This window comes from Hetaerina americana, unplaced genomic scaffold (genome assembly GCF_022747635.1).
Source record: "Hetaerina americana unplaced genomic scaffold, ioHetAmer1.1.p SCAF_53, whole genome shotgun sequence".
Taxonomy (NCBI): domain Eukaryota; kingdom Metazoa; phylum Arthropoda; class Insecta; order Odonata; family Calopterygidae; genus Hetaerina; species Hetaerina americana.
Genome location: NW_027287128.1, coordinates 1,764,659 through 1,777,819, shown reverse-complemented (window position 1 = coordinate 1,777,819; position 13,161 = coordinate 1,764,659). Strand labels below are relative to the sequence as shown.

Sequence of the window (13,161 nt, the reverse complement as noted above, 5' to 3'; positions counted from 1 at the left end):
GATTAGAAAACCATTCTTGTTCATCATTTTGTGATGTCACCTTTTCAGTATTATTACTACTGATAAGGCTGCTCAGTATCTTGAAAAAAAGGGAAACATGAAGAAACTTGAGAAAACTCCTATAAATATTGTTTTCAAGCAGGAAAGTACATATGAGTCAATGGTATGGGAATACCTCTAAACATTTTTGTGAAAAACCTGTTTTAGTATTGATACTAGATTCCTTGATATTTGGAATATTTTGTAAATTAATGAAAGTCTTCAGCTGGCATTTGTAAATGCTACAAACTAGCATGTGTGACATTTTTTTAGTTCCAAAAAGTTCCAGAGAGTACATATCAGTAGGTGCCCAGATCTATCAGTTCAGCCTCACAGTGCCTAAAGTTTTTAAATAATCAAGAAATGTTAAATTTCAATAACATTTTCTGTCCATTTGTTATGTCACAACAAATGAAGTCCTTATGCATCAAAAATTGGAGAAATCAATCATATTTGGCAAAAGATGTTTCAGGAAGTTGAAATAAATTTAATTATGTTCCTCAAGCTAAGTCTGGTTTGGTGAAGTCAAGGCATGGAACTCTTTATCCTTTAGATCACAGGGGGCAGCTGACACAGTTGGTTTTTGTTAGGAGATGCACAAGTATCATTTAAAATCCTCATTATTTGCATTTTTGGGTTGTTTCCATTTCCTGCTTATCCAGGTTACAAATGTTTTGCAAGCTAAGGTTGTAAATCCAAAGGTAATCTATTTGATGTGTGGTTTGAATGAGTCAGAATCAGTCAAATTTTAAAATTAGATTAGTTCAAGTGTGAAGTTTTTTCTTTTCTCAACTCCCAGATTTTATGTAATTCTGTTTCAGTGTTATCTCTATGATGTATCTCTATGGTGTTGTCTCTATGATAAGAGTATATACAAGGGTCATCCGGAAAGTAGTACCCGTTCGTGAAATAAAGACACAAAAGTAAATATTAACAAACATAAAAAATTTTATTTGAAAGAGGATACTTTAAACTACTTCTCAACATAATCTCCAAGCAAATTAAGGCATTTGTCATAACGTGTGACAAGTTTCTGTATTCCTGCTGCATAGTCCTTCGCCGCCAGCTCATTGAGATACGCGAGGGACCCATCTTGCACAAATTTTTGCATAATGCAGATGGTGTTTAACAATTTCATGAACAATTGTTCGAGAAACATTGGGAAAATGCTCACAGATGTCATCAATTGTGACGCGCCGATCGTTCCTCACGAATTCGTCAACTGAGCTCACCAGTTGGTCTGTAATGACAGACGGTCTCCCCGAACGCTCATCGTCGTGTGTGTTCCCCCTCCCCATGTTGAAGTTGCGACACCACCGCCGAACAGACGACTCGTCCATTACATTGTCTCCATACACCTCCTTTAATTGGCGATGAATATCACATGGGCGAACGTTTCTTGCATTGAGGAATTTAATCACTGCCCTCACTTCACAACTGGCGGCGTTCTCAATTTTTTTAAACATTGTAAACAATCACAGAAACAACACAGGCAATGCTAGCGTCACGCAACTTGGCTCAGAGAAGGCAGACAAGCCACTGAAGCTATCTGACCTCGTCCAGCGGCTACTCGCGTCGTCAGCACTTCATGCGGCACGAACGGGTACTACTTTCCGGATGACCCTCGTAGTATAATTCTCCTTGCCAGGAACCCAAGTTGTTGCAGCTATTTCTTTTACAGGTTGCTTTGGAGTGCCACCTGGTTATTGAAGCCCTCTGTATAGTTTAATTTTTTGGATGGACCTTTTAGAAATATTTTTCATTTAATTGAATTCAAGGTGATTAATCCATGGAATGCAAGGGGATAAATTAGTTTTTAGTTTCCAGGAAGGAGTTCAATACTGTAAAGTCTCAGACCCTCGAAGTATGGGAAACATGGGATCTTCGAATGTAAATATTACACTTAAATAGCCCCGAATGAGTATAGGGGTGAAAATGACTTATATAGCTTTAAATGAGTATATAGGTGAAACTACCAGTATCACTTTTAAGTCATACATTAAATGAGATGTATCGTTTTAAGTGTTATAAGTCAGCTAAGTAGGCTATGGCGCCATTAATAAATCAAATATTCTGCTTGGGTGGCCTCTGGACTCTCTGAATTGAAAATTATTTCCAGTTTTTTTCTTTATCACATATGATAAAACTTAAGCTCAGAGATTTTATAACATTGTTTTACTCTATATTTCCGTAAAATATAGTTTTGCTCAGAAAGAGTCAGTATTTTTCACTCTTTCATCTATTTTTAAAGTAATGATTTGTTCAGAGCCTTGGGTGATTACAACTTTCTCTAACCTGTATTTTCCCTTTACAATCATAAACATTTTTTGGACCCTTGAGGAATAGATTTGAAAACCACAGTTACATAATCAAATTCTGGAAATGTAATATCCCCACAGGCAACTCGCAGTGTGTAATAGGTAGGTGTTTCCTTGAGTAAGTCTCTGGACTACAACTAGGGTTGTAGACACTTAGGTGCCTTTACATGACAGAACGTGACACAAAAGTAAAAAGAAGTACTGATGAAAAGACTTAAGAAACTTATACCAATTCATTGCAAAAAATTAATTTGCTTTCAGAATTTGTATAAGAAGTATGATTAAGCATTTCAGCTGAACAGCCGTTTCCTTTTCTATTTTTGCACAAGATCCATTACTTCCAAGACCATATCCATTACTTCCATAGGTCGGTAAACTTTCGTGTGTCGTTTTGATTCCTTCAATTAATATTATGTCTTATATTTTTAAATTTATCTTGAACACTTTTGCAAAATTTTTCTCACTTAACATGCAATTAGTTTTCTCAATAAAAGCACAGAAGAATCTGGCTTCATGCAATGAAACACTTTCTTATTTTCACTTAATTCTGTGAAAATGGCAAAGTTAACCATTCCCATGCAGGTGTTAAATGTTTTCAGGTATTTGCGATTTCAGTTAACTTTATTTCAAGAATATTTCAAAGAAGGAAAACCGTTTTTGTCTCTCCTAGTAAATGATGCTGGATTTTTGCCTATTAATCTGAAATTTCAACAGTTAGTTGTCTTTGGTCCCTAAGTTCTGTCAAAATGTAGTGGTGTCCTGACTTTAAAGCTGAACATTTGAATAGGTTAAATTTGGAATTTGCAGACACCTCCGGTGGATACTTACAGACCATGCATTATTCCTACAGCAATGAACGTTGTTAACATTTATGTGCATATGTTGACTACCAATTGGTAATATTGAATTTACTAAGAAGGATTTATTTCTTATGGGGTCTTTCACTGGATTACTGGATGATTAATGTTTTGTCTTGCTCTGTTTTTATCTTATATCAATGGTAGTTATGAACTTAAAAATATGAGTGATAAATGATGTACAAAAATAGTTGGAGCTGGTATTTAAGCAGATATTGGCTTTTGATTCAACTTTTTTCTTTAATATAACCATTAGTTTGTGCTAAACTCAAAACTAGTAAATTTCTTGACCCAGGGCTAAATCAGTTTACTGGTAAATTTACTTGGTCATTGATCATGATTCAGGAAGGAAATGTACAAAGTATGTTTTCAAAAGTTGCAGAATATATTTTTCTTATTTTTGACTAATAATATAGACTCCCTTAGAGTCACAACCGTGAAAATTACTTCTTGAATACAGTTGAAGATTTTTGTCCAGAAACTCAGAAAATGTCATCTTCTTTGTGCCATGAATTTTCATTTCTGCATTCATGACTATGTAGTTACAGCCATCTTTCTGCACACACACAATCAAACCTCAGTACATTTAAGTGCCTGGGTGTGTCTCGTGTACATTCTGCTTTCCTTGCATTTGTTTTCAATCTCATTCTATTTCACTTGACCCTGAACGTTTACAATGAAAATATTATATCCATCTCATGTAAACCCTGATTCACATTCTCTAGAGTAAGTATTTTTTTGAAGCTTGAAAAAATATCTCTCAATTGATTTAGTGGTAAGCTGCACTTTCATTTTGTTATTTGTATCAATACAAATAGAAATTAGGCTCCATGTTCCTACAATTAGTACCCATGTTATCTGCCAAGTATCCTGACTCATGGGTTCTTCCTTCACATATGTTTAGATCATTTCAGCATTTTGGAAATAAACTAGATCCCACTAAATTAAAGTGGGAGAAAAAGAGCATTACCTTACATTCAGTGCTAGTAGCCGTTCAGTTGGTTTTATACTCATGTGGCAGCAGTGCTCTTTCAGATAATTTTTCTAAATTATTGAAGCTTCTCGTTTTGTCTTTATAAAAGGCTCAAAACGATAGCAAAAAAGTGTAGAAATGCATTCCTCTTATTCGTATGAGAGTAACCCGGAACAGGTAGATGATGATGATGATGATCTGCCCTTACTGAGAGTTTACGATGGTCATTTTATTTTTCAAAGATACTTAGTATAAGCAGAGGATAAATTCTTAAAAAGTACTTTCATCTAAAACGTTTTTTTTCTGCTATCAACGAGCTAATACTAAGTTCTATTTAGGATGCCTGGAATTTTGATATTAGTGATAGGATTTTTAAAAATATTGGTGGGATCCCTTTTATATTTATGTGCAATTAAAATAATAAGATTTTTCAATAGGTGCATGCCTAGATTTGCCCTATGCTAAAAATTGTTACCAACAACCTTTCGTCACGTATTCTTAAATTTTAGTTTTCAGAATGTCCAATTACATAATTATTTTAATTCAGGCTGTACATCCCAGTTAACTGCTATTATTATTGTATGGACTAGCACTTTTTCTCTTGTAATGCTCTTACTCATTTTGCTCCTTAGATGGTAGGCATTTGCCTCAACCGAAAGGACATTGTATGCTGGTGCTTGGAGGATGTTGATCAACTTGTCCTAATTAATGAACAAAATCGGGCATTTTATTTATCCCAAACTGGTAAAACAAAATCGCCATTGAATAAGCCTTTCTTTTACATAATGTACCCACCTAGCTCTGTTTCTTTTTTTTAGCCTTCAATCAATTATCCAGTAATTTTTATGTTATGGATTAAGATATTTGTTGATTAATTCCTTTTTTAAGTTGATATAATTTTTATTATTCCAATTCCTTATAAATTGACTCTTGCCTTAGCAATTAAGTGTCATAATGTAAAAAAGCTATATAAATTAATGAATGAAATAAGCATATTTTTTTATTAGTGTCAGCCATTGAAAGTGCTTGAAAATGTTATTCATTGTTCATATAGTAGAAATTTTCCATGTTTCAGGAATATTGTAGGATGCCATTGGAAAGATTTTAAGAAATCAGAGGTATATATGGATAGGGTGTGACTACTGTGCATTTCATTCTAGGTTGCATGGAATTCAAGCATGCTGTGTATAATTGATTCTTACTGTCTCATTCTCAATAAATTCATTAAATTAAGACTGATCTCAAGGTTATCATGAAACTCTTTTGGAGTAACTGGTAATGTCAGCATTAACTATTTTTAGTGTACACAACCACCCATTATCGTTTGAAGGCAGTGTTTTTCCCCAAATTTCTATGACTGTGTCATCTTCGTGCATGAATGTCTGAACTACCTTCTATCTTCCCATAAATATGATGTTTAAGATTTGATAATCATTTTTTAAAGATTTTTTAATTTAATCCACTTCAGCAGACTGAACAACACCGCCAACAACCTTCTGGACCTCTCAGAATTTGATGTCCATCTTCAGCAAACACAGCAGCTTCCTCTGAGTGGGAGTGGGAGTAATGCATTTTCCTACAGCAAGCAGCTCTCCCATGAGGACAATGTCAACTCAAATGCCCATGCTCCCCCGTCCTCCATGGGTGCCCCTCATCAGCCTTCCATCCCATCAGCTCCCCTCCAGTCGGTAACTGGAGAGCTTGACACAATAATCCCAACAGGATCCACATTACAAGAGGACAGTCTATCATCGGCCAAGAGGCAGGACAAGAATGCCACAATTGTTGGTAAGTGTCAACTTCATTGCTTAGAAAGAGGGAAAGCACTGAGTTAAGGCTTGGTGCATGAAGGCATTGCAGGAGCTAGATTTAATTTACCATGATGGAATGAAATTCAACATCTCATTATCTAAGTTAAATATAAATTCTAATTTTAAAATCAAAAAGTTCATTCTCTCTCTTCATTCCTCATGTGAATTATAAATGCAAATTTCCAAATGTGTAATGTATTAGCCTGACAATGCTAATTGCAGTGTCCAATCACATCTTATTTTCATTGTGTGTAAATTACTAAGTTTGGAAAATTTTAGTTCTAGATGTGTTTGTATCACAAGAAAATATTCTAATACTATAAAAGAAATTTGTTGTTGATCCATGGATAAATTTTGAGCATAATTTGAGTTGCTGTTCAGGTAAAGAAGTATGAATGTGAATAGAATGGAATAGTTACATAGTATCTTTAATCCCTATGCTCTTTTAAAAAATAAATTTGTGATTAAATTAGATATTGATGTATTAAGAATATTTCTCGGAGAAATGATCCATGCAAAATCATTACTATGAAAGCTGTTGGAATATTTCGATAGAAAAGTTAATTTAGTAATGATATTTAAGTTTAATTTATTTGTGGTTTTAAAAAGCACTTCATTATTAATTCATTTTACTTTGTATAGGATATTGTTCACAAAGTATTGATCCCTGTTAATTTTTCTTTTACTGCAGATTTGCTGTCATAAGTTCATTTGATCGAAGAGTGTGTAATGGACTCAGAGCAGAGATTCTTGGGACAGAGGGAAAAATGGCAGTAGTGCCACAGTGAGGTGAAACAAGCGAAGCTGGTGGTGGGGTTGTTATCAAGCTGGGAGATGTTCATCCCCGAAGAAGTGAACTATGTGGTTGAAAGTGTTTTGGATTGAATGATCGATACGTGTGCATGCGTCTAATGGTATTAGTGGCAAAATGTGTGTACATACATAATATGCTCATGCACACCTCTAAATCCTGTTTTTATGGCTGTTGGAAGCATTTGTCTGGAAATGCAGACTATTGTTGGCTCTATTGAGTTCTGTGTGAATCTGTTGGTATGTGTGCAAGTGTGTTTGTGTGTACATGCATGAATGTATAAAGACTGAAATAATGAAATAATCACAGCAAATTCATTCAAATGGAGGACAGACGCTTACGAATTGAGAAGAGGAGGAATCTACTATGGATGAAAAGTGTTTTGGCTTCTTTGGTATATCATCAAGAAATGAGGTGAATAAAATAATCACAGGTGGATTAAGGATAATCTCATTTCAGTACATTGTTTCATATTTGCATGAGGAAAAAGTAATTTTTATGCTTGATAATTTACACATTCAGAATGTCTAAGGAAATATGAATTTAATGTTATTTTGTGTGAACGCTTAAAAATGATTCTCTAAAAATATCTCAAGTTCCCTCTTAAGAACTTATCCTCTGGAAATGTGAAATTTAAGCTTGTTAGGTTGTGATTGGGTCTCAATTCAAGAATTTCTTTTAGCTGTCAAAGGCCTGTCTCCATTATCTGGACTTAATTGTCCCTTTTTCAGAGGAGAGATATGCACAAACCAGAGGACATTGCTGTGATGCATCTCTCTTAGAATTTTATGGGTTATTTATTCATGGCCAACTAGCCATTTTGTGTATTTCACTTTCATTGGCTCATTTTATTGATCTTCGAATTTGTGTAGAAAGCCCTGGATGTGGTAGGAAAGGCTGCTGTTGGCATGATTTTGAATTAGCTGTGATGGAATCCACATTCGCTCTCAGCAACTTAATCTTTTTTTTTTAAACATTACTCCTCTTGTGAAAATATGCCTCATATTTGGTGCTTTGGCTGTATTGCCAACAGAGAAAGACAATTGTGGTGATGTGAGCTTTATTTTTCACCATGGAAAATTCAGCTCACCTAGTCAGTGTACTACTACTGTATTCTCAGCTAAACTACCTTTTTCTTTTTGTCATCATAGTTGATTTGGACAGATGTTTTGTTTGTTTTTCTCTGTGATTGGTAAAAATGATATCTTTGGCCTACTTCAAGATTAGTACATATGCTATCCTGATGCCGCTGGTGTAACTGCTCACAGATACTATGACTTGTCAAACTTTTATTATATAGCAAACATAATGTCATGCCTATCACAGTAAACATTCTGCTAAGCTCCTCTTCATCTTTAAAACCTCCCTAAAAGCCAATAGTTTGAAAATATGTGTGATTGTGCCGCATGATCTTAAGTTGATTGTTACCATTTTGTAATGGTGTGGATTTAATTTAGATTTTCCACATAAGTATTGAGATGATAATCAAACAATTTAGAAAAAAATAACCAGATGGAATCTGGATGGAATCATTAACTGTGAAGACCAACATTTTCACTCATGTCAATGAATGATGGGATTTATATTATTATGTTTTAACTATTGCAATGGTAATGTGCAGGGAAACATGAGATGAAATGGAAAATATCACAATGAAATGACCCAGGGTTGTGGAAATAGTTTCCCTAAATGCACATTCTTGCAGTTTCTTAACCGCATTGCTAATTTATTATCTTGTGATTGCTGAAGTCGACCTCAAGTGGTATGAAATAATGTAGATGAATATTTTGATCCTGTTGGATGATCAAGGGGTAAATGCTCTTAGCTTATGTAACCTTAATGACTGTAAATGCTTGTATTAAACCGTGCTTCATCATATGCACATAAGTTTTCTTGAAGTATGTTATGAAGTTGAAAATTTTGGCATGTTTTAGTAAATCAAATGTCAATATTATCTACCAAAAGCGGTGGATATGTTTGTTGCATGGAATATTTAGTTTTAAAGAATATAAAGATGTTAATAAGTGAAGTGTCTGTCCATCCTGACAGTTTTTCTGGATTGATTCTTATAAAGCAACATTGCCCTTCTGGAGTGAAAGAAGCAGTCACACAGGCAATTAAAGGCTATTAATTTTGAATTAAAGGCAGGTAAGTAATGATCAAAATGTAAATCATTGATTTAGAAATTTTAGGCATCCTAACTGAAGTATTAATTGACCTAATATCCCTCCCTTGACTATCAGATTAGCTTCAACATGCAATTGAAAATAGGCTTGCTTTTTTCATGTGAGATATTGATACATAATTACTTGAAGCCAGAGATGGAGCAGTCTATATTTTTCTTTACATTCAATCTTATTACTTTTAGACCAATGTTCTTGATACCTTTCTTTTTATTTAGACCTATTAATAATTTTCTCTTTAGTATCAAAAGAGGGTGTAACTACTAGAGTTTATTGCCATAGAGCAATGGAATCATTGAGAGCACACTTTTAAGCTTAACCTAACCAGTCACCATGGGCCATAGTCATTCAATTAACCCAGCAAATATTGACACACAATCTTTAAAAAAATGATTTATTTCTTGAATCTCCATACTTATACATCATATCAAATGAATCACATAATGATCACTTTAGTAATGTTCAGTTACCCAAAAATCTTATTTGAATCGTAAACTAAATGGCTGGTGAACCATGCAAATCATTTTATAAATTATTTTAGATTATCATCCCTGTTATTTCCAGGCTTGAATTAAAATCCTTGAAAAAATGTTTGAATTATTTTTAGGGCATTTAAGAAAATAAGTATCTTTTTTGGTACTGATATTGGTGAGTTATCTAAGCTGCAATGGCTAATTTTGATAATGGAGATGGAGAACTACTAATTCAAGGTTACATAAAGTACATGGTTGCAACCGTACAATGAGCGAATAAAAACATATTTCTTGATAATACCAGCTATTATGCAGCCGTTGTGAAATTTTGACGATATATTCTCATTGTGTATAGAAACAAATCGTTAGACATTGCACACCCTCACTGTGAGAAATGTACGTTCTGAAGCCTAAAAAATATTTTTGTTAGCCATCCTGCATGCGCACTTGGTATCTTGCATAAAAGTATGATCATAGAATTGTGTCCATAGTGTTTCAGTATTAAAAATGAGTGAATAAGTTGTTCCCGCAAGTATTCAACAGGTGCTAAAAATAATTGTGACTATACAAACTATATGATTTAATTACTGAAATGATCATGCAAAATTACATATAAATACAAGTAATACATTTATGAACTAGTATAATGGCTTGCCATGCATCTGGTAACTATGAGAGAATGAAGGTTGGGCAAGAATAGACTAATATTGAGAGCTGCTAAAAACCATTCCACCATATGATAATCCAAAATGATGATGGAATAATACTTGAGGATCATTATTTTCATACTTGTTTATTTCATGAATTAAAAAATGGCCCAAGACTGGCAAAATTAGCTCATAGCTTACTTCTCATTTGGAATTCAAGTCTGGTAGAGTAGAAGTAATTAGTTACACAGCATCCATCTGTAAGTCACTTCAAATATTGCTGTAATTTTATTATAATACCTTATCATATGAGAGGCAGTAGTACATAAAAGTACAATTAGTCTATTGTTGTGACAAAGATATGTTAATCAGCTTGATTTTTTGTGCCAATTTTACCCTTGTATACATTGTGCCATGTAAAAGCTTGATGTATAGATGGTTAAAATAGAGCCCTAAATCTTGAAAATGTGTTCTAAGCCATATTTGACAATCGAGTATCATTGGACAGCCTACAGAATTTAGACCAGCTTGGCCAACTTTAATATCTGTAATCAATTTAATGGGCAAAATTAATGAGTGGACAAATCGTTTTATATACATTAGCTGATTTGCTTAGATAAAAAGTGATATAATTCTTGATATTAACTTGTCATACTGTTCAATTTTCCTCTTAGAATTTAATCAATTCTTTTCTCATGTCTTTATTTTTCATTTCAAAATATAAATCAAATGAGGGAAGCCTGAAAAGCAACACCAGCTCTTTTCCGTAGCATGCATTTAGTAATTCAAAATTATTATGTAGTTTTTATTAGTGGCGACAACCCATGATTTTTATTAAAATATTTAGTTGAACGAGTGAAGTAAATTTTAACTTGATGTTTTCAACTTTTAAACTATCTCCAAGGAAGTTTCATGGGATCATGCTAACTTTTAATTGGCTGCCAATCAAGTTCCAAATTATGTACATCTACTTCAATACCCTGCGAGCCACGAAAAAGGTGTGTGGCTTGGGGTGCAGAACCAGGAGGAAAGGGTAAGGGATGAGGGGGTTAGCGTAATTTCCTTTTTGAGCAACTTATTTATGAGTCTTTTAGGATGTATTTTTCTTCTCTGAGTAAAATGTAATGCTTAATATGCATCTCTATCACATTCAAATTAAAGGAAGCTGTGTACATAAGATTCATTTTCATAAATAATCTTTCTGTTATTCAAAAGTTTAAATGCCATTGGTTAAATCTCCTTAACCATATGTGTGCTGTAAAATAATTAATTTTACTGCTGACCAGATAGGTGACACTAACTTTGTGTATCATTTATTAGCTTTCGTTCCCTATTTCAATTTAATATCATGGAGATGTATAGAAAAACATGTAGTGAACTTGGCATGGGAAGTAATACATATGTATCTTTGTCATGATGGAGAAATACTTAATGTAATGATATCTGTACATTTTTATGATCCAATTCATTTGTACAGATTTGTGATGGAACATCTCCTTTCGGAGCATTTCAGATGAAATAAGCTATTTATATTAAAGAACCAATTGCTACAGTTAATAGCAAAGTTTTAAATGACTACAATTTTAAATGAAAAAATTGCTCATGAATGAAATGAAAATTATAAGCAGTTCATGCTCAATGCATGAAATATAGTGCCCCATTTCTAGTTCTTAGGTACACGTTATGTGCTTCTAGTAGGCATTGATTTTATTGCAAGTATAGTCAATTGTGGAATTAAATATCAAAACTGTGCTACCAGTATTAATTAGGTGAATTAGTTTTCACCTTACTAAGAGTGTCTCAGACACAAAGTGTGAAAGCAACTAAAACTGCCCTCTCTATGAAAGTTTATAGGGGAAACTAGACAAAATTACTTTCTTTAACTTATGCAGCCCTATAGTATAGGGTCTAGCATAGGCAAGAGTGTCTTCTCTCTATTTGGGCTCTACCCTTCTGTTAATCCTGACAAACCTCGGAATTTCTTCTTTGTAGTCTGCTAATTCTGAAACACTGCAGGGGATAGGAATTGTATTTTTCGTGGTAGCCTTCTTCATTCCCAGGACCTTCCCAGGGTTGAGAAAGGCCTGAAATGTTGAATTCCAGATCCTCCTGCGAGCAGTAATTTCATTCATCATGTGTCTCTGTCTTATTGGCCCTTTGGAATTTTCATTGTTGCTCATGTTGAATGGAGTATTGTTAGTCCCAAAATATCAGCAATCCTACTGGATATGCCGGACAAGGGGATTATGTGCTGCCATCAAGATTATTGATATAATGATTAAATTATTCCTAGTTTTCAGGAGACAATATTTTGTTCCTAATGCTACAATTACAATAGCTTTTTTTCATTTTCCATCATATAAACTACATTTTACATTTAACTTTCAAGTATATGGAATTCCATCATCTTAAAGTAATCCTACCAAACGTCACAGTTTCAGGCTTAACTTTGTGGAATTCCTTCATGATGAGGGAAGAAAAAGAAACTTTGCACTTCCACATAAAGATTTAATGCTTCACATGACCATGGTTTGGACAGCATCAAAACCATGGTCTTGTGAAGTGTTAAATCTTTATTTGGAAATACAAAGTTTCTTTTTCTACCCTCATAATTCTGCCAACTTTAATTTTATGAAAATAGTTTGATATTCAAGATAAATGTGAACACTGTTACACCTCAGGCAATAGAAGGTATCCTCCGTATATAGTAATGTTTCGTCCATAGCATATCACTCTCTGAAGAGATATTGTTGAGTCTGAGATATACAGAAGTACTGGATGTCAAGCATCTCAAGTCTGTTCCTACTTAATGCAAAATGTTCATTAACTGTGTCCAGTTTACTGCTTTGAACTCTTCAAAATCTACAAATCTTGCAAATGAATCCTAGGTATAATCCAATGTAATGTTACTTTGCATGAGTGACCTCATTACAGCATTGGAATAATTCAACTCATCTACATTTCAAATCAATTCTTTTTCCAAGTATTCTTCTCTAACCTTTTGTTGATAGTGCTAATGAATGCCTTAGCCACAAATGAATTCCCTCTT

General features: G+C 33.9%; 1 protein-coding gene across 10 annotated transcripts in view; it reads left to right on the top strand.

Moving 5' to 3' along the window:
* Positions 1–8,838, top strand: part of ens (MAP7 domain containing protein ensconsin) — a 202,334-nt gene extending 193,496 nt beyond the window's left edge. For 9 of the 10 annotated variants that reach the window (XM_071593201.1, XM_071593200.1, XM_071593196.1 and 6 more), the window contains 2 exons: positions 5,656–5,975; positions 6,690–8,838. In XM_071593201.1, the coding sequence (XP_071449302.1) occupies positions 5,656–5,975; positions 6,690–6,703 (334 nt within the window). In that variant the 3' untranslated portion in view covers positions 6,704–8,838. The remainder of the gene's footprint in view (positions 1–5,655; positions 5,976–6,689) is intronic. The other variant, XM_071593193.1, reaches the window with a different exon arrangement.
* The last annotated feature ends 4,323 nt before the right edge of the window (positions 8,839–13,161 follow it).